This window comes from Phoenix dactylifera, chromosome 8 (assembly GCF_051530095.1).
Source record: "Phoenix dactylifera cultivar Ajwa chromosome 8, Ajwa_hap1_PhDact_Kaust_v1.1, whole genome shotgun sequence".
Taxonomy (NCBI): Eukaryota; Viridiplantae; Streptophyta; class Magnoliopsida; order Arecales; family Arecaceae; genus Phoenix; species Phoenix dactylifera.
The window spans coordinates 26,467,748-26,495,300 of NC_143197.1; the positions used below are offsets into that span (position 1 = coordinate 26,467,748).

At 38.7% G+C, this 27,553-nt stretch overlaps 2 protein-coding genes across 5 annotated transcripts in view; both read left to right on the forward strand.

Annotated features, from left to right (window-relative positions):
• The first annotated feature begins 2,680 nt into the window (after nt 1–2,680).
• On the forward strand, nt 2,681–10,332 carry LOC103709056 (histone H3-like centromeric protein CENH3). 3 transcript variants are annotated; one of them, XM_088703274.1, is made up of 7 exons: nt 2,703–3,185; nt 3,263–3,303; nt 3,397–3,442; nt 3,540–3,682; nt 4,035–4,109; nt 4,306–4,381; nt 9,983–10,332. In XM_088703274.1, exons 1-7 carry the CDS (start codon nt 3,098–3,100, stop codon nt 10,033–10,035), a joined length of 522 nt encoding a protein of 173 aa, XP_088559400.1. In that variant the 5' UTR covers nt 2,703–3,097; the 3' UTR covers nt 10,036–10,332. The 3 variants fall into 3 exon arrangements, with proteins under 3 accessions (XP_088559401.1, XP_088559400.1, XP_038980740.2); XM_039124812.3 differs by having other exon boundaries at nt 2,736–3,185; nt 3,549–3,682; XM_088703275.1 differs by lacking the exon at nt 4,306–4,381 and having other exon boundaries at nt 2,681–3,185.
• Nucleotides 10,333–14,228: 3,896 nt separating this feature from the next.
• LOC103709057 (uncharacterized) overlaps nt 14,229–27,553 on the forward strand; it is a 41,753-nt gene continuing 28,428 nt past the window's right edge. The window contains exons 1-4 of one of the 2 annotated variants that reach the window (XM_088703277.1): nt 14,249–14,555; nt 14,684–14,879; nt 24,542–24,660; nt 26,426–26,673. In XM_088703277.1, the coding sequence (XP_088559403.1) occupies nt 24,585–24,660; nt 26,426–26,673 (324 nt within the window). In that variant the 5' untranslated portion in view covers nt 14,249–14,555; nt 14,684–14,879; nt 24,542–24,584. Of the gene's footprint in view, nt 14,556–14,683; nt 14,880–24,541; nt 24,661–26,425; nt 26,674–27,553 lie in introns of both variants that reach the window. The other variant, XM_088703276.1, reaches the window with a different exon arrangement.

Here is a 27,553-nt window from a genome sequence, read left to right on the forward strand (position 1 = left end):
CTCCTTTCAGATTAGATCAACTGGATATCCATTTTAAGAGCTCAGCTTTTTCCATGTAAACATTTGTGGTTTTTTGTCATTTGAAAGAAGGTTTTCATGGAAACATATTAAGGCGCTGATGTAACTTTCTATTAGCATCCTAACTGAATTGCCCGTGTAAAGTTTATGAACTTGGCATGCGTTTAGAGAGCTAAAATTCTGGTGTGCAAGCTTTGGGGCACGCAGAAAAATTATCTTGATCTTGCTTCTAAGAAAACAAAATAAAGGATATCTCTCGCAAGTGCATGGCTTAATGGCACTAAAGCATCATTATATCGATCAATGACCATCAATTTTGGATAGCCAATGCAACATAGGTGATCTTTGGGACACCAGTTAAGATGAAAAAAGCATTCAGCAACCAAAACAATCACTTCATCTCCCCACCTGACACGTCTTGGGAGTGTTTTTCTATGCAACCAGCATACCTCTGACTCTGAGAAAGGCTTCACCCAGTAAAACAAGGAATTTTAGCAGCCATCATGTTCATCACTGCATCGTATTTCATGTTCACAGGTATTACCTGTCCCGCTTATTTGTACACAACTTATTTTTCCTTCGCTGCTGAACATGTGACCACGTAGAGTTTTGCTTTTATTGTAATTATTTTTAAATATTAAATATCAACCGTTGTAAGTAGAAAAAGGCAAACTATGGAGATACCGGAATGGAAATAACTGTGCTATCCAAATAATACTTTTCGAATAGCTTGTTTGGGCGAGCTCATAGGTTGTAATAAAGTGGTATCAGAATGAATTCTACCCACGATTTATATGGATTAGAGGATACTGCAGTACAAATTCATTAAGATTGACCACAGACTGATATAGATCTTTAGTATTTTAGCCAGCCAGTTCACTTTTCTTTCTCGATGAAATATCTATGAGAAAATCTAAGATGCATAGGATCTGGTGGGTCTCAAAGTCGAGATTGAAGTTGCTAGGATAGCGTTGGTGATTGCAGGATGGTGCAGTTATGGTGTCGGTGTTAGACCGGTCATAGAGGGGAAAAAAAGAGGATACTGGAATCTTTATGCCATCAAAGCCATTCAATAGGTGATCCTTGGTGAGGGTCTTGAGAGATGGCTGATGGAGAAGGCGTGGGTGGTGGAGGACCATTGGATGTTGGTAGTTGGGACATGATGGGATTTGATGGGGCCGAGATAATGGTGTTCGAGTGAACGTTGATAGCAGGACTTAGGTCACATCCATATGTGATCCGACCTGATTTGACTCAAACTTGATCCGTATTTGAAGGGTGGGATGGGTTCAGATATTAGATTCAATCTAAGTCCTAGGCCGGCTCGGAACATAATATTTTCAACTGGATCCGACCCGACCCGGCCCGACCCAACCTCGTATCATTTGAGGTTTTTTTTTAAAAAAATCTTATACCTGACTTGATCTGTACCCGGTCTCTGACCCAAAAACTTAAATTTTATAAGCCTTTTTTTCACTGTAAATACTTTTCTTAATTTATTGAATGAACTTTTATTTAAACTAAGTCATCTTTTTTATGTTTCAAAAATTATATCTTTTTTTGCCTATTTTCACTTAACTATATTTAAAAACTTTTATTTAAAAACACTCGTATTTGAATGTTTGTTTTGTTGGATTTTTATTTATAATGCATCAATAACTTGGATAATATTAGAAGTTTTTGAATGAAAATTTGATTTAAATGTTTTTATTTTATTTTTAAATTTTATATTCCATTCTTAATTATCAATTATGATATTTTAATTATAAATGCTCGACTCGAATGGCAAACTTGGTTAATCTAAATATTTTAGGTTGGGCCTAGATTATACTTGACCTCAAGTGAACCCAATCAGGTCTAAAGTCCATTTTCATGGACCCAACCTAGCCCAACTTGATTAGCTAATGCATTGGATTCGGATCCAGAAACATGGCTTGAATATGAAAATGGTTGAATACAAGCATACCTTGGTTCGGCCTAACTTCTTTGCAACCTCAATTATAAACAAGGGTATTGCATTATATCTAGTTCAATGGAACGGGCATCGGAATAGGATTTTCAACTTTTGTCCCATTTAATATTTGTTATGACAACAATGGATGTAACAACATTTTCTTTGGAACCAAAATAATCATTTGAATGAAGGGCAATTTCACTTGTACAAGAAAGGAAAGATTCCGGCAATGAAAAGAAAAGAATGATATTTTCAATAACATTCTAATTGTTATTATCTGCAGCATAAAATAATAATAAATAAATTTTATTTGATATAAAATTAACTATCAGTAACTAAGATAAAATAAAAAAACTTTAAAATTATAAAAAATATTATTTATTATAGAATAGTAACAATGTCAGAGAGTATGAACTGTAATATTATATCAATTATTACTTAAATATGCAATATACACCATATAACAGCAAATGCGGGCATGTAAAATAAAAATAAAATATTAACTAATAAATAGTATTGAATAGGAAACATAAAAAATGTATTAGGCAAATATTAAATAAATAAATAAAAATAAAATCTACTTATGACCCAACACAACCTCCAGCAGAATGAATAATTAAACAAATATGAGAAAGAGAAAACGAAACAAATAGAGAAAAAAAAAAAAGGGGTGTTAATTCATTCTAACTACGTCCACATTATAATGTTGTAGCTCAACCGTACATAAGTTCAAACGAGCGAGCCAGCTTAAAAATTTGGCGGGAACTTTCCCAGAAGAGCTGAAGCAGGACCGGGGCGACTCTCAACTGTTCGATCCAGACGTGGGTATAAACGGTATCTTCCAGACGCGCGCACGGATATTTCTATGAGCACACAGGCTCTATAGCTCCCTCCCACGCTGAGACTCCGAAACGAGCGGACGAGATGGCTTCAGGCGAGCCGATCGGACGGTAGGTAAGACTCCTGCATATAAATTTCTGTACGCGTTTACGAACGGATCACAATCCATTTCGAAAAGATTAAGCCCCGCCGAAGACAAAAAAAAGGCCCTCCAAATTAAAAAAAAACAAACCCACCGCACCCGCCTCCCTCTCTGGGCTTGGCTCGTTCTCTCCGCGTCCTCCCATGGCGAGGACGAAGCACTTCTCTAACAAGCCCCGCTCGCGCTCGAGAAAAAGGCTTCAATGGAACCAGCCTTCGCAGCAGCAAGCTGGTTCGGTTACTCTTCTCTCTCTCTCTCTCTCTCTGATTCTAAATCTATGAAACCCTAATCCCTAATCTTACGTCCAGGCGAAGCGAGTACCTCGGGGACGCCGTCTCGCTCTACGCCTGTGAGCCTCCAATATCCCTCATTTTGTCTCATATTTACTCCTTTTTTACTAATTTTGTTGATAAGTATTTGGTGTTGTGCGTGAAAATGGCAGCGAGGGGAGTCGAATGCGAGAAGCAGCGAAGCAGAGGCGACTCCAGGTTTGATTCTGGTTGGATATTAGTTTTTGATTTTTGCTTCTTTGGTTTCTCCGAGTTTTCTTGGGGATTGGCTTTCTTTTTTTTGATTAAAAAAAAGGTTCTTTAGGAGAGGGAGGAACTCCTGCAACCCAGGCCCGCAAGCGCCGGAGGTTCCGGCCGGGGACCGTGGCCCTGCGTGAGATCCGGAAGCTGCAGAAGACTTGGACGCTGCTGATCCCAGCTGCACCCTTCGTCAGACTTGTTAGTACTTGCCACTAAATCACTTCTCCCCCCTCCCCCTGGAATTATTAGGTATTTGGTTAAATCTGCGAAATGCTAGTGGTGGTAACCGTAATTCTAGCTTCTGGATCGATAGTTAGGGCAGGGATGGTGGAACTTGTACTCTGGAGTGGTATGTGAGTTCAAGTATATGTACTGTTATGTGTTGATATGGATTCTGCAATTGATTAGCTGATAGTGTGATTTTGAAGATTTGGGTAGTTCTGTATGTTATCCTGCCCGTTTACTTTCTTTTCAGATGATAAGTTGGGGTTTATGGAGAAATGGAATGATTGTCTGCTTTGGTTCTAATTGTGTTTGTTAATATTTCTAGGTGAGGGAGATTACTAACTTCTATTCGAGAGATGTGTCTCGTTGGACACCTGAAGCTCTGGTTGCAATTCAAGAGGTGACCACTACTTTTGCTCTCTCTTATTTCCTCTTTTTTGTGTGATTTTAGTAATGCAACAATTTTTGTGATACAAATGTACTCCTATTTCTATTTTTTAAGACCAAAAGTATGTTAGGTGTCTGAATAGCATCAAATACGATCCACCTTCAAAGTCTTTGATGCATTATATCATTCATGTGTCAAATTCTCGCAGGCAGCAGAGTGTTATATACTAGGATTATTTGAAGATGCAAATCTATGTGCAATTCATGCAAAACGTGTGACTCTCAGTAAGTTGAAAAACCAACACATGGTTCTTCTTTTCTTCCTTTTTTGCAGAATATCATTTAATATTTTCAACTCCTACGGATGCTTAGGTGGCAGTCCAGTTATATAAATTTAGGGGTGTGCAAAAAACTAGTTGAACCATGAACCTAACCTAAGTTTGTCTTTTTGGTTCAGTTTAAATCGGTTCTTCTAAAATCTGGTTTGGTGTTAGTTTGAGAAAGATTTGAACCAAAAAATTTGGTTTAGTTTCGATTTGAGTTTTTTTTTTAAAAAAAAACTAATGCAAACCAAACCGTGCTAACCCCTTATAAGTTTTTCCCTCAAAATCCATGTCGAGCTTTAGATCAAGAACCACACTGTAGTCCCTCTCCCCCATGCCCTCCCTCCCTCCATCGGGAAGGGATGACCACGTGCCGTTGAGTAGGGCGCTCAAGGGCATAGCTATAGACTCCTCCTCCCCATCCTTCGCCATCGTCCTTAGACCCCCGTCTTCTACCCCAATGAGGTGGCGTTCAAGGATCCCTTGGAGTTCATCTACAAGATCCAGCCCCAAGCCGAGCCCTTTGGCATCTGCCACATCGTGCCCTTCAAGTCCTAGAACCTCCTCCCCCCCCTCCCTTCCCTTGGTCATGACACCTTCTCCTTCCCCACTAAGTCTCAAGCCATCTATCAACTTCAGGCTTGCCTGCCCTCCTGTGATCTTGAGACCTTCGATCTCTAGTATCGCTAGTTCTTGGAGGACCACCTTGGCAAGAAGCAGAAGTGGATTGTTATGCTTGAGGGTGATGTATTGGATCTTTGCTGGCTCTTCAATATTATGAAATGATACAGAGGTTATGACAAGGTTTGCAAGAATTGATGGAGAGCCTACGATAAGGTCTACAAGGTCATCTGATCAAGAATCCCTTCTGAGCCTATGAACCGTAGGTCTTTGATTGGCTTTCTTTCTCATGTTTGGCTGGTGGTCTTCTTCTTCTTGGTGGGTAATGGCCTTGAAGTTGCTCTTCTTGCTCTCATTATTTTTTTCCTTTCATCGCTAGATTTTGTTCTTTTTCTTACTAATTTGATAGAAGCTCGTGAAGCCCATTTAGCCTAGCCCATTTCACAGGAGCCTATTTAGCCTAGCAACTCGATGAATTGAACCGAATTAAATTTTGTGGGTCGGTTTGAATTGATTTTCACATATGGTTAGTTTGGTTTTGGTTTTGATCTTAAAAAATCAATTCAAGTTGGTTCGGTTTCAAAAATGGCCTTAAACCACCCAATTCTGCACACCCCTAATAAAATTTACATGCATATGAAGAGTCCATGCTTGGCTATGCTAATCAAATCAAAGTGCTATGGCTCAAGTAAACTAACATATTTTTCATATAGAAAACTATTTATTGTTGTCCAATTCATAAATGGTATTTACCATGTTTAGGATTTTATTTTCAAACTTTTTGTAGCAATTTTGAGAATTAAACAATTTCAAAACCAATCTTAATGCATTTGACCAAATTCATTCAAAATACTTCCATTTCCCCTTTCTCTCTTCTTCAACAATCTGGAGGCAAAGGGGTGTGCCAAAAGGAATTTGTTGGCGAGCGAAGAGTGGTGACAAGTCCCGTGGCTAGACTAGGTAGATGCGTGGACATGCTATCGGTATTGAATTAGCAAAAAAGAGGATAATTGAATAAAAATGATTTGAATAACATGGATCCAGTTATCTTGACCTTCAAGGATTTTCGCTACCATCAAATTGCTTGTTTGAAGGTCGACAGGGTTGGACAGGGTGTAGTTGGGGTTATAGTTGAAGAAAACTACTACCCCTAAGGTAGAGTCGTATTGGTAATCTAAGAGCAAGATAAAATAAAAATAATACAAAGATATTAAAGATAAATTAGATTGATAAATGTGTTGAAGGGTTCTTTTTTTTAGCATTATAATATGATATTTATAAGTGATCCTCATTAACTACCTTGACACTTATTTTTTCCATTGCATGCCATATGGGCCACTATTACCAAGAGTAGTAGGTAGTGTTGCCACTCTATTCATTTACTAGGTAGTGGCAATATGAGTGCCATCAATTAGCAATATTTTGAAAGCTAGACCGCATCGGCTGATTCGACTAATTGAATCAGGAATTGGTCGCTTGTCTGATTCGACTCAAAGGATGTTTTGAAAATAGTCAAAACTCGGTCAAATTCGTGAGAATCGGATAAACCGGTTAGATTGGCTGATCTGCTTTGGTTCGCCCATGATTTTCTTTTGAACTCTTGGGTTCTCACAGGACCTCTCCATCCGCCTCTCAAGCTGCATCTCCTTCTCCATCCCTTGCGTCGCCTTCCCCATGGACACCAACTCTTAGTTTGCCATGGCCATCGAGATGGCCACCTTTGCCAGTGCCGCCATCATCCACTACAATGTCTCCCGCCCACTAGGCTGCCATTGTCCACTCTGCCAAATCCTGCCTCATCCTCTTCATCACCAATCCCGCATTCTTCTCCCCTCTCCAACTGCATCACGTACCTCACCGACTTTGACTTTGCCCCCTATGCATTGGTCAAAGTCTGTCACCACCAAGTTGAGGGCTTCTCATCTGGAAACTTTTAGGGTCTCTCCCTTGTCCCCTCCTCTCCTCTAGATTCGGTTGGCTGAAAGTATCCTTAGATTCGGTAGGCTGAAAGTATCCTTTGACGTCCTTGCAAGTGACAGTTCCAATGACCATCTCTTGGAAAAGGATTAATTTGGAGTGCTTGTGAATAAGAGTAACCTTTCGTTAAAAGATGCAAGGGGTGCTCTCGAGGACCATGGCAAATTTAATGGTCATAAATATTAACTGAAGCGAGTGGATAGCTGAACATGATAAGGTTGTGTCTCTGCAAGTGAAGGGCTATCTAATAGGGCTGTTAACGAGCCGAGCCGAGCCCGAGCCTCCGCAGGCTCGGCTCGGCTCGTTTCACAAATTTCCTGGCTCGGGCTCGGGCTCGGGCTCGGGCTCGGTACCGAGCCTTGTATTGGGCTCGGGCTCGGGCTCGGGTGGCACAGCCCGACTCGGGCTCGGGCTCGTAAAGCTCGTTTGCCCGAGCCCGAGCCCGAGCCAGAGCCCGAGCGGCGAGCCCGAGCCCGCCGCATCCCCATCCGGCCCCCATCTCCGTCGCCCGTCGGAGAGAAGAACCCAGAAGCCGGCCATCCCCATCCCCATCCCTGCCCCATCTCCGTCGCCCGTCGGAGAGAACAACGAGCAGCCGAGCTCGGTTCCGAGTTCCGACGGTTCGTCGTCGGAGAGAAGAACGAAGGAGAGAGAAAAGAAGAAGAAGAGAAGAAAGAAGGAAAGAAAGAAAAAAAGAAAAAAAAAAGAGGGAAGAATAGACTCACCTCATCGCGTGCGGCGGCCGCCGGCTTCGGTCGCGAGCACCTGCACCGCCGGCACGGGCGTCGGCCGCAGGCACGGCCGAGGAAGCCGCGGGCTCGGCCGCGGGCGCCGCCGGCCGTGGCCCGACCCTCCCGTGCGAGGGACTCCTCGGCTCCTTCCCTGATTCGCCGGTGGAGGAGGGCTTCTCATCCCCTCCTCTATCGCAGTCTCGCCGGTAGAGGAGTCGGCAAAGAGAGGAAAAGGGAGGGGGAGAAACGGAGAAGAAAGAGGGGGAGGGGCCTCGCGTGCTTCTTTCCCAGGCGGCGGAAGGAGGCAGCGAGGCATCGGCGGCGTTCGGCGGAGGAGGAAGGCGAGAGGGGACTCGGGAGGGACACCGCCACATTGACACCGGGTGCGGGTGGGAGCCGGGAAGATTCTGGAAAAACCCAGAAGGAAGGAGAAGAAAAAAAAATAAAAAGAGAGAGGAGGTGGTCGGTGGAGAGAGGGAATGGGTTATTGGTTGGGCTCGTTTGGGCTCGTGAGCTGCTCGGGCTCGAGCTCGGGCTCAGGCTCGGATTTAAACGGGCCTCATTTTGGGCTTGGGCTCGGGCTCGTTTGACTAACGAGCCGAGCCCGAGCCGGGCTTTTACCGAGCCGGGCCCGAGCCGAGCCCGAGCAGCTCGGCCCGTTGACAGCCCTACTATCTAATAGTCAAGCTTCTAGGTGAATATATGCCCCCATCGAAATTTCTAGTTTTGACTTTCTTTGTTAAGAAATACATCCATGTTGATGGACTGGTTTTTGTAATGAAGATGCATTCTAGGGTAAGTTGGTTGTCTCCAAATTAGTTGAACTGATACAAGAGGGTTGATGTAGGAACCCATTTTAAGGGTGATTCTGTGGTTGAATAAATCTTGGCAATGAACATATTGTTCAAAAGAAAAGGATGCCTTCAACTTTTTAAAGAATAGGCAAGCTCTTTCAGAGAAGCAGACAGATCATTACTGAAAAAGGGGAAGACAATTACTACAATTTTGGCAAACGGTATTACATCGAGGACTGCAAAGGAAGACTGAAGCTCATAGGACTGGATGTAGATCAATTGGAAGAAGGCTAAAATGGCCTTGACATCATCATGATAACCCTCATGTAAGCCAAACATGATGTTGCGTCTCTAAATAGATGCATGTGTCCTAGCAACTTAACCAACAAGTCTTGTCCCACCTGCATGGGTTTGGCTTTAGTGATCAAGGTATGATATGCTGTAAGTTGGAGGCTTTTTTTATTAAGAGACCAGATTTTAACTAACTTTCACAAGTCTATTTTGAGAATGATAACTATTTTCTTGCAGCCCAAATATTACTGTGTTTGCTTGAGAAGGCTTTTGTCAGGCTAGTCGTGTTCAGAGTTGCCTCAAGGTTTTCCTTTGTGCAGTACTTTAAGAAGCTCCAATTTGCATTTAGGGCTTGATGATTTAGTCAAAACTAAAATTATTCATGGGAAGATATTTATATCTCTCTGTTACATCTTCTATTGTTTTCTGCCTGCAGATTGCACTTTACCATCCTCTTCTTGAGCCGAATCTGGCAATTATGATAAATTCAGTTCTTTCTCATCTTATGCCATCTATGTTGTCTATATATAATAGTTGAGGTGCTTTGGGACATCCTGCTTTTATGGTCCCCATATGATTCCCTCTCTACAATGCATTGACTTTTAACATCTCCTCATGTCACTGTATTGCCTCCATATTTGGCTACATAATGGTCAAACATCACCAAATTTTGTTATCATTGCAAGCTTTTTCATATTCTTCATCACAATTCTCTCCATCACCATAAAAAAAGTGATGAGACATAGAGCCCAATGATAAAAATGTGATTGGGAGCTTTAAAATATCAACTTGGCCAGGGGATGTTTACTGTGCATGCTGCACTGTCGTTGAAGTTATTGCTTTTTTTAAAACCAGTACAAGTTAAAGTTTTAAGCCTAGCTTTGGATGCCAATATGAGTAACTGTCAAGTGATTAAATTAAATTCAAGTCCATAATTATTTCCAGTTATCAGCTCGATTTTAAGTTTAATAGAGAGAATTCTAAGAGATTATAACTGTGCATAGCACAACTATGAATTCGTCTGCATATGATCAATTCGAGTTCTATAAAGCATCACTATCAGATAGCATATGCTGTGAAATTAACAGTCAATTTTCTCTACTCGCTTGACATACCCTTTTGTTTAAAATATGATGCTTTTTGATGCAGTGCAAAAGGATATACAGCTGGCAAGGCGAATTGCTGGGAAAAGGCACTGGTGAGATGAGACAAATTAAAGCACTCTACACAGGATTGGTGATTGTTTGTACCATTAGCATGTCTTCTTCTGATATCTAACTTTTTGAGTATCATTCTCCCTACCTTTGCAAATTTGGAGTTCCAAGCCAATCTGCGAACAACTTGACATGTCTGTAAATTTACAATGTAGGAAGCAGTATTTTACTTGCCTGGCAACCTTGGGCTTTCTGTGATGTGATTGAGAGCTTATAGGTTTGCTAACCATTATTAATGAATTGCGACTGTCAGATATTTGTTGAAGCTAGAGCATTTTTCATACACCGGCATTTCAGAAATATGATATTTCTATAAGTTTTGTGAAATTAAATCTTTATTGGTATCAGTTTGTGGCATATGGTATGCTTTACGATATGCTAAGTTCCCTCATCATATTGGCTGCAGATTTATTAAAATTAGGCACTTCTTGTGGGTCTTTTTATCTTGCTGGCCTTGTAATGCAAATAATTGTGTTTCAAGATTGCACAACTAGTTTCCCATCCATGTGGATTTGCTCTAATGGTTAGCATTAGCTGGATGTTTTTTTGCATGATGCATTCTTAGTAGCTTTCATTGCCTGGGGACTTTGAGTAGGCTTGCTGATCTATGCTGAGAATGATCTAGCATCTCTCGAGGACTCTTCAAACTGTGGATTGTGAAGGAATTCTAGCCCTTCTATTTCATGTTTGCGGCGCAATGGAAGTTCTTACCAAATACGATAATATGGTCCCTCAGTTTTGTCAATCATCTACTGTACCAGAAGTTAGTGATGCATGTTACAGGGCTCAAATTGGCTACTGACTCTATTGCCTCATTTATGTGTTGACCATGATAAGGGTAAGAACTATTTCTGATTGCATTTAATGCACGATAATCAAAGATTTTTGAATCCTCAATAAAGTTATATGAGTCTCACTGAATGTCAGTGTTGCATGCATTCTCAAGCAATGCAAATTTATAAGGAATTTTGTAACATTGGATATGCAAATGCTGTATGCAAATGCTGTTAAAGGGTTCATGCCATGGATCTTAATTTTTTTTCTCATATGATTAATCAATCAGTTTGGTTTCTGCATCAGATAGAGTTCGGCTTGAGACTTGAGAAAACTTAATGTAGAATTTTTACTGAATATTTGACCTATTCAGATCACAGAGAATTTAGTTTTGTATGAGTATCCAAAATCTTTTTGGCGAATAACCAATGTGGGATTAAATACACACTTGCATGGGTTCTCATATACTTTTCTCGTTTAAGTTTTGATGTCTTTGTTAAACTAAGTTACGTGGTCCTTCTCAATGAATCCATATTGTAATGTCTTCTAGTTTACATAAACTACAAGTTGGGTTTGTTTTGATACTATTTATAACAATCCAGGACTTTACTCAAAAAGACTAGGTGGAAGGTATTTTTTGGGTTCCTTAGTCACAAATAACTGATGTGGGATTAACACACTCTCGCATGGGTTCTTACAGTACTAGTTCTGCATATGGGTTATACAAGGTATGCTCAAAAGGCAGTTAATGGATGATTATGATGCCATCAACCAATAGAGGTTTTTTCTTTTGATGCAAATGCATGCATTGTTGGATCCATGTTTAAACACGTGTCGAACTCTTACATGTTGAACTCTCAAACATCCCTCTTTTTGCCCCTCTCCCCCCTCAATTTTATTCTCTTTCAATAGTAAAGTCAGGGCTCTTAACAAAAACAAAATAATCCAGTCACAAAAGGCCATCCAAAGAGAAAAAATGCATCCATAACAAGCTTAGGAATTTATTACATATTCACTACTTTATAAATCTTGGGATGGGGAGATGTGTTTCAAGCTCCATGCTTACTATGATGATTTTGCAAATAATCAATACACCAATGGGTTGATCACCCCACATAATATATAATACTAACTATTGGTTTGTTTGAAGTTTAAATCATATAGCTAGTATGATTCTTGATACATGTAGCCTGCCCAACTCAATATACAATTTTAGGGAAAGTTGCAGTTATTTATATTATCCTCCTTGTTATTATTAGTCATATAGATTCTATTTTCATCGTGTTTAATTGATCTTTAGCTTTATCTATTTAAAACTTTATTTCATAAATCCTTCGTGGCAATCTGATCAAGTTAGACCACCGCTAAATTAAATAAGCAATAGCTCAGTTTTATGATAAATTACAAAAGTTGCATCATAAGAAATTTTATCTTATTTAATTAAGTTATTATAATTAGTTCTTTTTCTTCTTCTTCTTCTTCTTCTTCTCCTTTAAACAATGTTTTAGATTGATGCAAAAAAAATTTATCGAAGAAAAAAGTGGGAGCCCCAAATTCATTTTTTTGTGCATGCCTATGTTTCCCAACAATTAAACTTATTCTTCTTTCTTAATACAAGCTTAACTTAATTCATTAAGCTACGAGACCTTAGTGCAATCAATAAATTTTATAATGGAATGTGAATAAAAAGATATATCACTTATTTTTTTTTGGTTTAAACATAATAACTAATATTTTCATAAATAAAACATAAAAATTAATCTTTTCACAAATACATGCATGCATGCATATAATACATGTTTATATGTATACTAATCTTTTCTTGTTTATATTGATAAATGATCCCTTTTCTCTAACCCTTACTTTTCCTAAATCAATTGTAGTATATGCATGCATAATATATCTAGGGACTAGCTAATAAATCATTGTCAATAATTTATTATGGGTAAAGTCTTCTGCCAAATCACTTCTCACCTACTTCATATATCATGATGTAATGCATCCAAGTTTATATACAAACATTTTTACATATCTTTATATGGAAAATAATTCTATTGACCTTCTTTTTGGGCGAGAAATAAACCATCCATTAGGCTTTGCTGTTTAGACATAAAATCAAGAAACATATTACGAATGAGACTAGCATGTGGGTTATAAAAAAAAATGGAAGAGAAAGCGAGAAAAACAAAGTTCCAAGATGATTAACTCATCATCATTATGAAAAAAGGTTTATGTGGAGCCGATGATGAAAGAAGCTTTAGTTAAAACAAAGCACGCTATCTATCCCGTGTCAAATTAAGTTTACGAAGAAACAAACTAGCAGCATAATTTGCCCAAAACAATCAACATTTATTAAACAACAATCCATATATAACCGACAATAATTATGTAAGAACTGTCTAAAATGTTTCATTATTGAGAGAAGCATAAGGAAAACATTTATATAGAGAACCCAACAAATCATACACATTAAATGTTTATACATTAGACGAAGTGCATATGTAATGATGGAGATAAATTAGTTATGCTCGAAAAGCAACTAGCATACTCAAACAATTAGTACATAATTTTGTGGTCATGCAGAGGTTCATGTGTTCCTGGACATTGCACATTGCATTAACATCTATAGTAAATACTTGCATATAACTACTACACCTGCATAGCTTACTTATTGCCCCTACATGATGATTTTTCTATTGGCACAAATCCAATCTGACCAAAAACTATATACATGCCAATGAGACACAACTACTTGCAGTGGCACATGGTCCCCACACAACCCCTAGGCAACAAAGTAATAGCCAATGCTATCTATTGGCAGAAAGGGCAGTCATGGTAAAGGCCGGAAGTCACTGCCTTGGTTTTTTTTTTTAATTACAATTTTTATAATTTTTTTCTAAAAATTTAAATTTGTGTGAATATTTTTTTCAAATTTATATTTATTTCTGTATTCTCATAAAACACTGTTTTTGCACAAATGCTCCTAATATAACGGTTCTTCTAATACTGTTAATAAAAAATTATATTTATTTTAATTAAAAATAAAATAAAATTTTGAAATTATTTGTTTGTCCTTCATTACGATTCTGCTATAAATATTTTCTTTTGCACATCTATCCATTAAAGATATTTTAGTCATTTTAATTTGAAACCGTTAATTTTTTAATAGCGTTAGATGGCGTGGGTGTATATATAAAAATAAGGATAAAAAAAGGGGTAAAATAGTAAAACAAGTATTTTAAGATGACATACATGTAAATATCAATTTTGAAAGGATATTTATATAAAATTTGATATTTAAGAGGGTATTCATGTAATTTTCTTTTTTTTTTTTTTTTTTTTTGTGGTTGTTAGAGCGGAGGGTTTTGTTTGGTTTAAGACTTTGGGTGAACCGGTCGTCTTGAACCGGATCTATCCAATACAACGCGGATTTTACAAGACGTTCGGCATCAACCCCAGGCCCCGGCGGAGTTCGGCCAAAAGAGGTTCTTGGATGGCGTCCTAAAAACCCATCCCTTCTTCTCCTTTTCTCCTGTAGAGACAGCGAGCGAGCGATACAGGGGAGGAGGGAACCATATTCCCTCTTCTCTCGCCACCGAAGAGATTCTTGGATACGCTGGTTCGTAGATCGGATCGCAGAAGGCTTTAGAGGGGAGCTTTGGAACGGCTGAATCTTTCGACTACGTCTGTTCTTCTTCTCGTTCTGCCCTAAATAAATTCCTGCAAGAGGATCGGTATAAATTCTTCCTTCCCTTTTTCTTGGTCTCCTGACGCTATGGGTAGGGTTTTTTAGCTGTTTCTTGTTTCAGATCAGGGCCCGTTATTTATCTTGAATTCTTGGACTCTATTGTTTTTTCTTTAGAAGCAAGGAATTTTACCGGTTGTTTTGCGTGGGAGAAGAAGGAAGTGAAAGGGCGCCATTTTTTCCTGTGATCAACCGTTTCAAGAAGAGCAGGGGAATAGTTCGTAGCGTTATGTGGCATTCTTGGCGCGCTATGGAAGTATTTAGTTTGGTTTGTGAGAAATCTTGATGCCTCGACTGAGAAAATAAATCATGGGTATAGGTTTCTCGCTGTGTTTTGTGATGAACATTGGAGGGTATTGGTGTAACCTCTCTCTGGCTAATGGGCTCTGAGTAGAAAGGCATCTCCTTTTGCTGAATCTGTTTTTGGTCTTACCGTCTGTCTGTTTCTGGGTGGATCTGGTTTATAGGGACCCACGATTGCAGTCCACATTGGCTGCTTCCCCCCCCCAATTACTGATTATGTATTTTTTTGCTGTTGCTGCATGATTTTTATGATACAGAAGCCTCTGAGAGCAAATTTTTTATGCGCCAAGAGTAAATTTAGTGATCGTCAACTTCCAGTGCCTTCACTAGATGTCTGAAGACAAGGGAATTTCCACATGTGATGTGGTTTGCAACCAACTTCGATTTGACAACTTATGTTAAGCATAAAAGTCATAGGAAGGCAGCGATATGGGTCTAGATATTGTCTTCCAGTCACCAGCAGCTGATAGAGAGGTGGGGTTGGTGTGAGAACCCTTCCCCCTTCTTTTCTAGTGGTGAAGATGGGGCCTTTCAATGTGATTTTATTAATGGATAAATGGGTGATGATGTCTTCCCTTTCTTTTTTTCTTTTTTTCCTTTTTTGTCCCCTCTTTGATTGGCAAAAGGGAAAAAAAATCGAGGGACAAAGAAGGAGAAAAATAATTATTGACTTCTTAATTTTAGAGTTTGATTTGGAAACTTCTGGTTCTTTGAGTAGCCGAGACATTTCTTGCTTGATTGTGATATTTAGGGGATCATTGCATATGATGATTGTTGAAGTAGGTCAAACTTGAACTACATGTGTATTGCTATATGAGGACGATTATGATATCTCATTCTAGTTTTCCATACTAATAGGAAGATTTTTGGTGACTTAAGTTAGAAATAATGGCCTATTCCAACATCTGTAAGTGCACTATGTCGATTAACATAATTACTGCTGACAAAGAAAGGGAAGTGGGATCTTGTCTACTTTTCCATTTCTTGGGATGCTTTATTGGGGAACAATGGTTTTAAAAAGTTAAGAGTTAGATTGTGGTCTGTTGACAAAGAGGGGGGAAGGTGGGATCTTGTCTACTTTTCCATTTGATGGGATGTTTTATCGGGGAACAATGGTTTTAAAAAGTTAAGAGTTAGCTTGTGGATAGAGTTATTTGGTGGCCATGTGGGGTGCTGATTGATGGCTCCATTTTCATCTTTCCTTGCTGCAACTTTGAGCTTGAATTGGATTGTTTTCTTTCTTTTCTTTTGTTGCTTTTTATATTTTGGAGCCATCTTTCCTTTAATTACTCCTTCGCATTAGGTCAACCTTAATGGGTTTTATTATATTCATGATCATAAAATATTATCTTCATAGCTACCCTCAGAAAAAAGTTCAGATCGGAGGTCCCACTATATACTTCTATTTTTTGAAGCATCAAGAGCTTTATGGTATTTAGCCACATAGGGGCAAGTGCAAATATTGATATTTTTCGGAGATTCTAAGCAAAAAAATTTGTTAAAAGTTGAGAATCTTAGCCATAAATTGAAAATGCAACTCTTTTATGTGAATAAAATGTTTAGAAGAGATGGATGGGAGTTGATTTGCCAAGTGTTTTCTCCTCTTGAAGAAGGAAATTATAAGGGGGATGGCTTTCAATTCATCTAGTAGTTTTACTAGCTATATTTTAGCTTTGATGGTTTTGTTGGACCAGATTAGAATAAGGAAGTGCTTTGGAAGTAGGTGTAGGTTTCTATGGAGATTCTAAAATGGGTGTATTACCATAGGCACAAGCTTCTTGCTACTAATGGTAGAGTTTTATTATATCAGCTGATTTTGTCGAACATGCATGCTAGGAAGCAATTGATCTTGGTGGTGGCTTAGACTTCATTGTAGGTGTTTCAACTAGCTACTAGGTACTTGGGTTATCCTTATTGTGTTTCAACATTTGCATCTAAAGCTTAGTTTAGGACAATCCTGTAAATAAGTAGTAGTTGGTCAAGTACATTTGCTTGAAATTGGGTCAGGGAGTATTGCATTTGTCTTGGTTTACTGAGACATCTCACCTAGGTGTCATTTAGATGAGGTACCAATAATTCTTTTAATTGAAAATGAAGTTTAGGTGAGAATGCAGTGCAAAAAGATTAAAGAGAAGGAAAATGGCAAAAAATTCCTTCATAACTCCTATGGTCCAAATTAATCGATGGGTTAGTGAGAGCAAAATTGAATAGCTAGATTTGGTTTAACAAATGCTTTTGAGATTTTAGATGTCTTGGCGATCTTCGATGGTCAATTCTAAGGACCCTATCACCTTCGATGATTCTGTTTTTAAGGTCTTTCGTGGTGGTACTCATAGTAGTCTATAGGTTTCTTTAGTGTCTTGAGTTGGTTCTAACATCATAGCCAATTATATCCTTTCTATCAGTTTCAATTGATAAAGTGTTTATTTGCCCTTTCAGAATAGGACGAGAGCAATTAATTTAGAGGAATTAGCAATCCTAATCAAAGAGGAACATCTAGAAGAAATGAACTAGGTTGATTTAATGCCCATGAAAAATGGTTCTTTCATAAATAGGAGTAAATTAACTTATAACTCATGAATTGGGAATACTTGCTTGCTAGTCAAGCTCTAACCATTTAATGTATCATATTTTGCAAAAACTTGGACACCTATTCTCATTTTAGAGAGCCAATATCTCAATTTGTTTGTTCGATGTTTTCACCAACATAGGCTGTAGTTGAAGCTTTGTTTACATATTGAAAATGACAGCCTTAGGAGGCTTTGTTCTCCAAGCTTGAACTGACCTTTTTTTTTGTAGAGATATGATTTAAAAGCTTGATGCTATTAAGCTTTCTGTTAGACTTCTAGAATTTACTTGATGCACATGTCATGATGGATTAGGAAGAGTTATTTATTGATCTCAAGATATATGAGGCTTTTAGGTCATTTATTCAGACACCTAGGGGTTGAGATCTTAAGATTTGAATGATAGTAATGAGAAGAGGAAAGCCAATGGATTGATTGAAAAAGAAATGAAAAACAAAAAGGGATTGCAAATGAAGTTCAAGTTGCATTTGAGAACCTACATTAGAATTTGTCGAGTGATGAAGGGGTTGTCTTATATCTCTTTGCCTCTATGAAGAGAAAAATTAATATTGATACATTTAATTTGCAATTTTGAGAAACATATTTAAAGGGCCTCAAGGTATGCATACAAAAATTACCATTATGTAGAGCACTGGAATTATCAAACAAGGCTCGTACTTTCTATGAGCCTTGGATCTTCTAAGGTTATATTGATTTCAACTAGTATCTCATGTGGGTGCTTCATGTCTCGAAGTTTTTAGAGGTAGTGGTTTGCTAGTCTAGCCAGTTCCTTGGGACGGTATGTATAATAATGTGGGAGGTAATTGTCTTGTAATGAACAGTTTGAAGAACACAATATTTTATAGATCAAGCGAGGGTCTGGGGCAAGCACAATGAGAAGGACACTTTTCCTTCTTAGTAATCAGTGAAAGAACACAACCAAGAGAATAGTATAAGAGGAACAAGAATCATATGCTTGCATTTTAAATTTATGATAGAAGTTAGTTGAAATGAAGGTTTTCAATCTTGGTACGGAATCCTGTACCATTAGCTTAGTGGTACGGATCAGATTGGTAAGTTATGTCACTATACCTAGTCATGGTACATTGTTGGAGACGGGACAATGGCTATGCACTTTATGAAGCCCTCCTATCGTACTTAGGGGTGCAAATGAGTCGGGTCGGGTCTTGAGGAACCCCAACTCGATTTGGTTTTTTGTTCGGGTCCTAATTTTGGACCCAGACCCAACCCGGTTGAAGATCGGGTTGGGTCGGGTTCGAGTCGGGTCTGGGTCGGGTCCGGGTTCGGGTCCGAATCGGGTCCACTTTCTTTGTGCTTTTGGGAAAGAATTTGGGCAAATCTAATTTGGTCATATCATAATTATGAGGTGTTGGGTGACCCATTACTTGAAAGACTTGCAAATGACCTCCAGTCAGAACAGATGACCCATGACTTTCTAACTAAGTCGGTCTACAAGCCAAATTTCATATCACACTATTTTTTATCTATATGAATGATTGGACGGAACTTGGTGTCTCCCAGCTCCCCTCTCACGAGGGCAAAAAAAATCCCAGACCTTCTTCCAAAATCCAATTCCATTGCAGAAAACTGGCACATGACCCATATTCAGTTCAGTGTTCCCTCACTTTCTCCCTTCAAAAGTTAAAAGAAACAAAAACTCAAAAACAAAAGGAAAAAAAGGGCTAGCTATCGAGACACTAGAGGTATCAACAGTGTAATAGATCGAGAGAGAATCCTGACGGGCCGAGGTTCCTTTGGATTCTGTGAACCTACGCTTGTTGCTATCCTTCCACGCTTGAACCCTACTCCCCTTAGGGATTTTCCTCCTTTTTTTTGGGTACAAAGCTTTCCCTCCTCGTTGGCTGGCATTTCCCATCCCTTGGGGAGCAAGCTAACAAGCTCCTAAGAAACCCATATCTCCTTCCTGTTTGCCTTGAAAACCTGCCATAAATTCTCTTAAAAACGACCAATAGTACCATGACCCACAGACAAAAAAAGAAAAGACTCTCTTTGCTTCCCCCCCCCTCTCTCTCTCTCTTCGGGTCCATTCGGGTCGGGTCGGATCCGTTCGGTAAACCCAAACCCGACCTAGAAAATGATTCGGGTCCAATTTTAGGACCCAATCCGGACCCATGGGTCTTAAAATTTGGGTTGGGTCGGGTCTACGCGGGTCGGGTCCCGGTCGACCCGACCCATTTGCAGCCTTAATTGTACTAGTACCCTCTTGAGTTGGTACGATATGGTCGGTACCGAAATCATTGGTTGAAATGACCTACATAGCATAAGAAATTGCCATATTCATCCAAAAGTCCTTGGTCAGAGCCAGTATTCATTGTAATACCCTTCTATTTTCTTCCCTCTCACTTCATTGGTGCCTTCTCGCTAGGGGCATTAGATATTCTATAATACACATGCACACATAAACACTAGACTCATGCACCTACAATGCATATGATTTATTCTAGATAGCATTAAATAGGTGGCTTGAGTAAGAAGGAGATCCACCAAAGCATGGAAGGTCTAACTAGAAAGAAGGGATTTCGGCTCCAAAAGCCACTCTCCTTAAATACATACTAGAGATATACCATGTGGAACTGGCCTTTGCAAGGATTTAGAAATGTGGCACCCCTTGAAGGAGGTAAGCAAGAGGAGTTTGAGGCTAGCTCAAACTTAGGTGAGAATGGAAGAAAAGGAAAAATATGACTTGAGCCCTGTTTGGGGGAGCTGCTGCCAGTAAAGCTTTTGGAAGTAGAGCTATTAGAAGTAGAGCTTTTATAAAAAGTCATTTGCTGTTTGGTAATTACATTTCTAAAGTGCTGTGGTATTTTAACATGTGTTTGGTAAACAAACTGAGAAAGTACTTTTGTATGATAAAATTGTCATAAAGGACATTGCATGGTATTATACAACAAAGCATAATAAAATATAACATATATTAATACATAAATATACGATATAATATAATATTACTGTAATATAATATAATATTATTATAATATAGCAATATAATATTGCATACTATAGCATAATAATTTAATATAATATTAAATTATTTAACATAACATGTCAATATATTATGATATAATGTAATATAATATTATATTTATAGTATAATACAATAATAAAGGTATAAAATATTATAATTATTAGCGTACATTAATTTTCTATAATATAACATAATATTAAATTATTTAATATAACATATTAATGTATTATGATATAATGTAATATAATATTATATTTATAGTATAATACAATAATAAGAAACAAGAATACCGTTTCTTGCATGGAAGGAAGTATGATCCACGGCTAGAGTTCTTTGTTAGGGCTCCAACAGATTTTTAGGTTTATAAAAGGAAAAAGTATGTAATTATTATATTTTATTATGGGTATTTTGGTCAAAAAAATAGCTTTTCGATAAAGCTCAAAATAGCTTTTTCGGAAAGTCTCAAAATGGAGCTTTTCCTAAAAAACTGTTTTTAGCTTTCTGAGAAAGCTAAAACAACTTTTCGAAATTTTTACCAAACACTCTTTTCATCCAAAAGTGCTTTTGGAGGGCCAGAAATTGCTTTTTGGCCCTCCAAAAGCTCCCCAAACGGGGCCTTAGACCAAGTTTCCTCTGTTTTTGCTTATCGAAACTTGTCCCTATATAGGCCAACTATAGTTACATCTTATCTATCATGACCAACATCAGATTACATTTTAATGTGGTTTTATATTTAGACCTTGAATAGACAAGTTGCAACTAGATGATCCTCCCTTGCACAGTTATTTGTTGCGATCCATTGTCTCCATCTTACTTTATCATTTTCATATTTGTAAACATGGTTTCAAGCAAGGTCCACCGTACCGGGTCCGGTAGGCGTACCGGTTGCCTACCGGACCGGTATGGGCCGGTTCGTGCCGTGCTCCGGGCGGTACGAACCGGGAAGCTCTTCCCCGCCGGAACCGGGGAAGAAGAAGAGAACCAGAGGGAGCGCGGGGAAGAGAGGGAGCGAGCCCACCTTCGGCCGCCATCGGAGAGCCGCGGAGGGGTGTCGGAGGCCGGTGGGGGGCGGCGGAGGCCGGCGGGGGGCGGGGGAGCCCGCGGGGGCGCTGCGGAGGCCGCGGCCGCGGCCGCGTCACTGTTTCGAAAGAAACAGGGGACGCGGCCGCGTTTTTTAATTTGGGAATTTTAAGTGAAGTCCCCGCGCTCCCTCTTTTTCTCCTCGTCTTCTTCGTCTCCGGCAAGAAACCGGCCTGTACCGGTTTCCACGGCTCCGCCGTACCGGTAGCTGGCCGGACCGGTTTGTACCGGCCTGTACCGGCCGGTACGGGCCGGTTCGACATACGCTGGTTTCAAGTATTGCTGAAACAGGACACACATGATGATGTGATATTGTTCTAGTGGGAAAAATGGGAACGAGATGGGGTTTGAGACATGGAAACATGGTGGAACATGATAGGGTGGTGTTGGAGAAGAAGAAGGCGGCGGCGGGGTGTCGGTGGAGGACGTAGAGACAGAGAAGGGCAATAGTCTCCATTTATGGCGGTTCACAATGGTTTACCCTTCACAGTCACTCTGCCATTGCCTAGCACCTTTGGGCCAAGTAGGGGAAGGCAGCTACCACAAGAGAGGTAGAGGTGGACCCGGGAGAAAGGGATGATGGCAATCTGAGTGTTCTAAGGGGAGGGGGAGCTGGGGTTCCTTCCCCTCGTCTGTGTAACAAAGGGGAGGACTGAATGTCTTGGACCAGCAAATTCAAGGCTTTAAAGGCTATTCCAGGCTTTAATGCCCATTTTACCCTTGAGATCTGACATTCGATGCGTGCTAGTCTTGAGTGTCTTGGGCGTGTCATGTGTTAGGATAGTACGGTATGTGGGGTGTCCTGTTCCATGGAAAACCAGTATGCCCCCTACTGTGATACTTAAGACCTTGCTTGTAACCATTTCATTTGTGGCTATTAAGCCCCAATATTAGACTAGACCCTATCAATACCTAAAATTATTTCATGTGAAAAGTTTGATAAATTAGGTATTCAATAAATATTACCGTTATCAAAAGCAACACTAACTTGATAATACGATCCATGCCTAGCTAGAATCATGGGCTTGGCCATTCTATCCTTGAAGGGCTATGTACCTTGGATTCCTTGTTGAACAAAGGAATCCATACTAGTAGTCAGTTGGAATGGTGGAACTAGATCCCAACAAATGGTACCATGGTGGAACTAGAGAGGATGTAGGTACCATGGTGGAACTAGAGAGGACGGGTCTATCAAGCAGAGTACCTCTTCTCCTACTACTAAACTCCCTTGAACCAATGCTCTAATATTGCTTGGTTTCATATGTAGGGGAGGCCTTTTGACATAAAATCAACACTTTGACATGGCCTATATTTATCAATGCTCTGAACTCATATTTTGGGCTGAGTATGAGGATCATATTGGTGCCTTAGCTAAGATTATTGATGCGAGTTTGAGTGTTTGGCCTATCTTACTGATCATCTTCAAGAACATGTGGATGGCACAATGGAGGCCTCTACCGACTACTTCACCACCACCTTTGGCCCCACCATTGGCTAAGCATATATCATTGAGGAAGCTCGACAATGTCATGAAATGGGCTTTATTATTGCGATGAAAATTTCAGCCAGGTCACCACTGTTAAAATACCAGTCTTCTTCTTCTTCTTCTTCTTGCTATGTTTTTTTAACAGCGATGGTGATGAGCTGATAGAATAGGGAGATCCCAAACATTATTAGGCTTCTTCACCTTCAGGATAACATGAAGCTAAGGAGGGTTATTATGGATGGTATGTGTCATGTAACACATTATGAATATTAGTATTATGTTCTATGAGTATTACTGTTATCGTGTTGTAGGTCTTATTTAAGTTCGTGAGTAGTGGTTGAAAGACTCAAACTTAGTTTGAGTTCTAGTAGGAAAATGATGGACTTGTGGTTGAGTGGTCATCCAAATGTAAGTAGTAGAACGGGAGCGTGTTATTTGGTTAACACCATACGAATGTATTTCCTGGCATGCTAAATAGACATTGATCAATCAGATCTAAGCCACCAAAACTCCTGTCTTGAGTAGAGGAAAATGGAGGAAGATCCACCTCTAATGGATCACTACCCTTCTCTTTTATTATCTTTTCAGAATTGCTCACAGTAAAAAAAAAAAACCTGTAGTTGGTCATGCCTTTAAATTTGGGGACCACTCACAAATTCTGCATTTGGAATTTATATCACAATCTTCGAGAGTGGTTTCATGAAATAGGTTGACAATGTTAACGTGTTCGATGTCAAACACAACCACCAGTAGCGCAACTATTCAACTTGTTCGTTTGATGCAAAATCATTCCTATTCCAATGATATACATGGCAACTGTATGATGTGATACCTAGCCTCACCTATAGCTTTGAACAGATATGATGTGTTCAGCGGTACTCAATTCCTCTTTTCTAAATGCACACCCAAATGCTTGGATACTTGAGGGGAAAAAGAGCACCTATGGACTCCAAAGTCAATGTATGCCACTACTTTAGTGGTGGTGTGAACCATGAAATATCATAGCATATTTCAATAAGATGCTGAAAACGTTTTAAAGGGCTTTGGAGGAAATTGATTAACTCTAATACTTTATATAATGTTAAAATCAACTCTATATCTTCTTTTTTGATGTAATTTTTTAAGTATATCACTCTTTTGTAGCCTGTTTTTCCATTTTATTAGTTGTCTTATTCTTCTCAATGCTGAAGAACACCAACCATGCCCCTCCCCCCCCTCTTTCAGCATGATCTTCTTGTATTAGATGAGTAGTTGTCATTATGATTCAGTTCTCAAGATCTTCACAATTGTAAAAGGCACATCTCGAAGAGAGTCTGGTACTGCAGTTCATATCTGCAGCCCCCCACCCCCACCCCCATCCTTCAACCCCATGCTACAAGATGAATGACTATATTCTGTATGTTTGGTTGCTTTCAGATTTCTTTGTTATAAAAGGCTTTTATTTAGCAAGTTGATAGCACTTCTACTCTGTCTTTACTGATCCTGATTTTCACTTTACTACATCGTATCTTAGTTTGTGACTCTTGGGACAGGAATCTGGAATATATATGAGGACTTGCTGGTAAGAAGGGCGGAATGAACAACACTTTCAACAACCAAGTTTTAGCTGAAAAGCTCTCTAAGCTCAACAATTCACAACAAAGCATTGAAAGTATCCTTTGCTTGAATTATTTTATGTATTACTATTAGTAGATCTCTTCAATTAGATATTGAAATTGGTAGGCTTTTGAGCAATCTATTGAATCAGCTCTATTCACAATGTAGAGGTTGCTGCACTTAACTGAAATATTGCAAAAAGAAATTGGTAAAATGATTTATTTGGCTTACATTTGCCTTATTAACAGATATTGCCAAAAGAATTTCATATTACTTTTCATACTACGCAGACTGGATGTCATGCCTATATTGGTCAACTTGAGATCAAGGTACTTGTGGTGTACCATGACAATGGATGGCCATAAAATTTGAAAATGAATAGAAAACCCAAATATGGGATTGGACTCTTGTTGTGAAGTACCATGCAATGTGGATGAGCATAAATGAAGACAGAAACTAGGGCTTAGGGAAACAAGACTGCAAAAATGAATTCCTTGATGAAAATGTGTTTCGTTCATGTTCTATGACAATCAAAGGAAGGAGAAGAAGAATACTGGCTAAACTAATGAAGTCGCCAGCAATTAATAGAGAAATTCACACAAACAGGGTAGATACCTGAAACTCTAAGACATGTCCTTTTTACATGCCTAATCCAAATTCTGAAAAGTGGAATCAGCTTCCTCTAGTTGCAAGTCTCCAAGAAAACATGACAGCCGTTGAAGATAACAGCCTTCCATTATGTGTCCTGCAGCTTAGCATCTAATTGAAGCTAAGTTTAAAAATTGTTTTGTTTTGCATTAACCTTGTCCTCTTGGAGTCAAACAAGACATACACGTAGTCTCACATAATAGTAATTTCACTTTCTCCTGGGCGACCTTCTGGTCTTTGATCTTCTTTGGGCTTGATGGTTCTTGTCTAACTGATATAAGGGTACATGTATATGACTATATTTTAGTTTAGGTAGCTATGTTATATGTTGAGTAAATACAGTGATAGCCGTCCTTCTGAAAGATGAGGAGAATACTTACATACATTTGTATTGATAATCCTGCACAATTAGATTTAAAATGGTTGCTTATGTTTGTTGATATTTTTGTCTTCCATGTTCTTCTATGTCTGCACATATTTCACCTAAGTCACCTTTGTACTTATCCTTGTTAATTTTTAAAATAATGCCGTGCTTGTTTCAACTGTCTTACTGTGTTACAGTGTTATATGAAGCTAACAAGATACTTGTTTTTGTGACAATATTAAAATTAGGAAAATGCCATTTGTGGTGGATATTGCTTGTGCAACTCAGCATATGCATTTGAGATAACTTGGATTTGTGATGTTTAGATCCCACAAAATTGTATATGTCATATCAAGAATGTTAGTGTTTTGATGAATGTTAGTATATGGTGTTATATGGTGTGTAAAGTTGCAAAGTTTATCATGCTAGTATGTGTTTATTGTATTATTAGCCGTTTTAATTTTTTTATTAGTTTGTATCTCTCTTATAAAGCTACATTTAGATAACATTTATGAGTTGGTGCATGCCATATTTTAGAAGTGGCTCAGAGTGCCCGGAGTTCCAGCATTTTTTTGTTTATTTATACAAATATTAATAGCTTGTGATTATGCCCCCTTTTCTGTAACATGAACATATACTTCAGGATTTGAGTTTCAATTCACTTGTCATGTAATAACAACTATAATCCTTTCTCTGGCTGGACTTATAGTTTTCTCATACCTTTTAGCCATTTTTCTTTAATCAATGCAGCAACATTGTTTTGCTTAGTTCTGCTTGTTTTTGTTTGCGTTTCTTAACTCTGGATCAGCGTTGTCGCATTGGTGCATTTTTCACCGGAAGAAGGCCAAACAGGTTGTTGAGACATGGGAGAAGCTGTTTAATAGCTCCCCAAAAGAACAAAAAGTCTCTTTTCTATATCTTGCAAATGATATTCTACAGAACAGCAGGCGCAAGGGGAGTGAGTTCGTAAATGAGTTTTGGAAGGTCCTTCCTGGATGTTTGAAAAATGCATATGAGAATGGGGAAGAAAATGGAAAGAAAGTGGTCATGAGATTGGTATATTCTCTACTTCTTTATTTCGTTTAAGACCTTGGCACTTTTTCTCTATTGATTATGCTTATATCTGTAGCTTGTATGCTTAGGCTATTGATTTATTAATTAGGTCATTTTGCTTGCATCCTTTCTATTCAAATCTACTTTTTTACAGTTATATTATGTTTTATTTTATGTCATTGTCCTTTCTCGTATGATGCTTAACAATTATTTTTTGGTTGAGTTCTAAATGTCTGACATCTTTACTGTTCTTGCCAGTCAAGGTCACTTCCCTTGATTGTAGGTGTCCTTTTGATAAAGATTGGACTATAACAAACAAATTGTTTCCTAGATAATGTTGGCAATATGGTGTAAAAATAGCCGACATATAATAAAATTTAGAAATTTTGGATTGAAAGTGCTCAGTTGTTCTTGCAACCCAATTCATATTTTTTTTCTGAAGATTTAGATGTTGATTTAGGTATTATATAATAGCTTCTGCCCTTAGGCTGGACATACATCTTTAGAGAGTGATCTGCAAACTTCTGTATTTTAGGTTTATCAGACTTGGCATGGTTTCATATTTATTCAAAATGTATGTAAAATGAAGTAGCTATCTCGTAGCATCTGGATGTAGGGTATGAATAAAATAGCCACCTATTTGGTTAGGTTTAATTTCCTCGCTGCTGTAGGCCCATGCACAATATACTCTTTCATCTCAATTATAATATATATGATTTTGTTGTTTCTATGCACAATTTACTCCAAGATCTTGATAGACAAAGCCTTTTTAGGGAAAGGATGGACTGACGATTTTATGCAGGAACACTGGATTAATTGTGACAAAAGAAAGCAGTGCTCTGGAATTATTATTTTTTTGGTTCTTGAAATTCCAAATAATTAC

Excerpts from the sequence above, each read along its gene's own strand:
- LOC103709056 (XM_088703275.1), top strand. The coding sequence starts at position 3,098 with ATGGCGAGGACGAAGCACTTCTCTAACAAGCCCCGCTCGCGCTCGAGA. Across the intron at positions 3,186-3,262 it reads GCCTTCGCAGCAGCAAGCTG|GCGAAGCGAGTACCTCGGGG; the intron begins GTTCGGTTACTC and ends TCTTACGTCCAG. Across the intron at positions 3,443-3,539 it reads CGAAGCAGAGGCGACTCCAG|GTTCTTTAGGAGAGGGAGGA; the intron begins GTTTGATTCTGG and ends ATTAAAAAAAAG.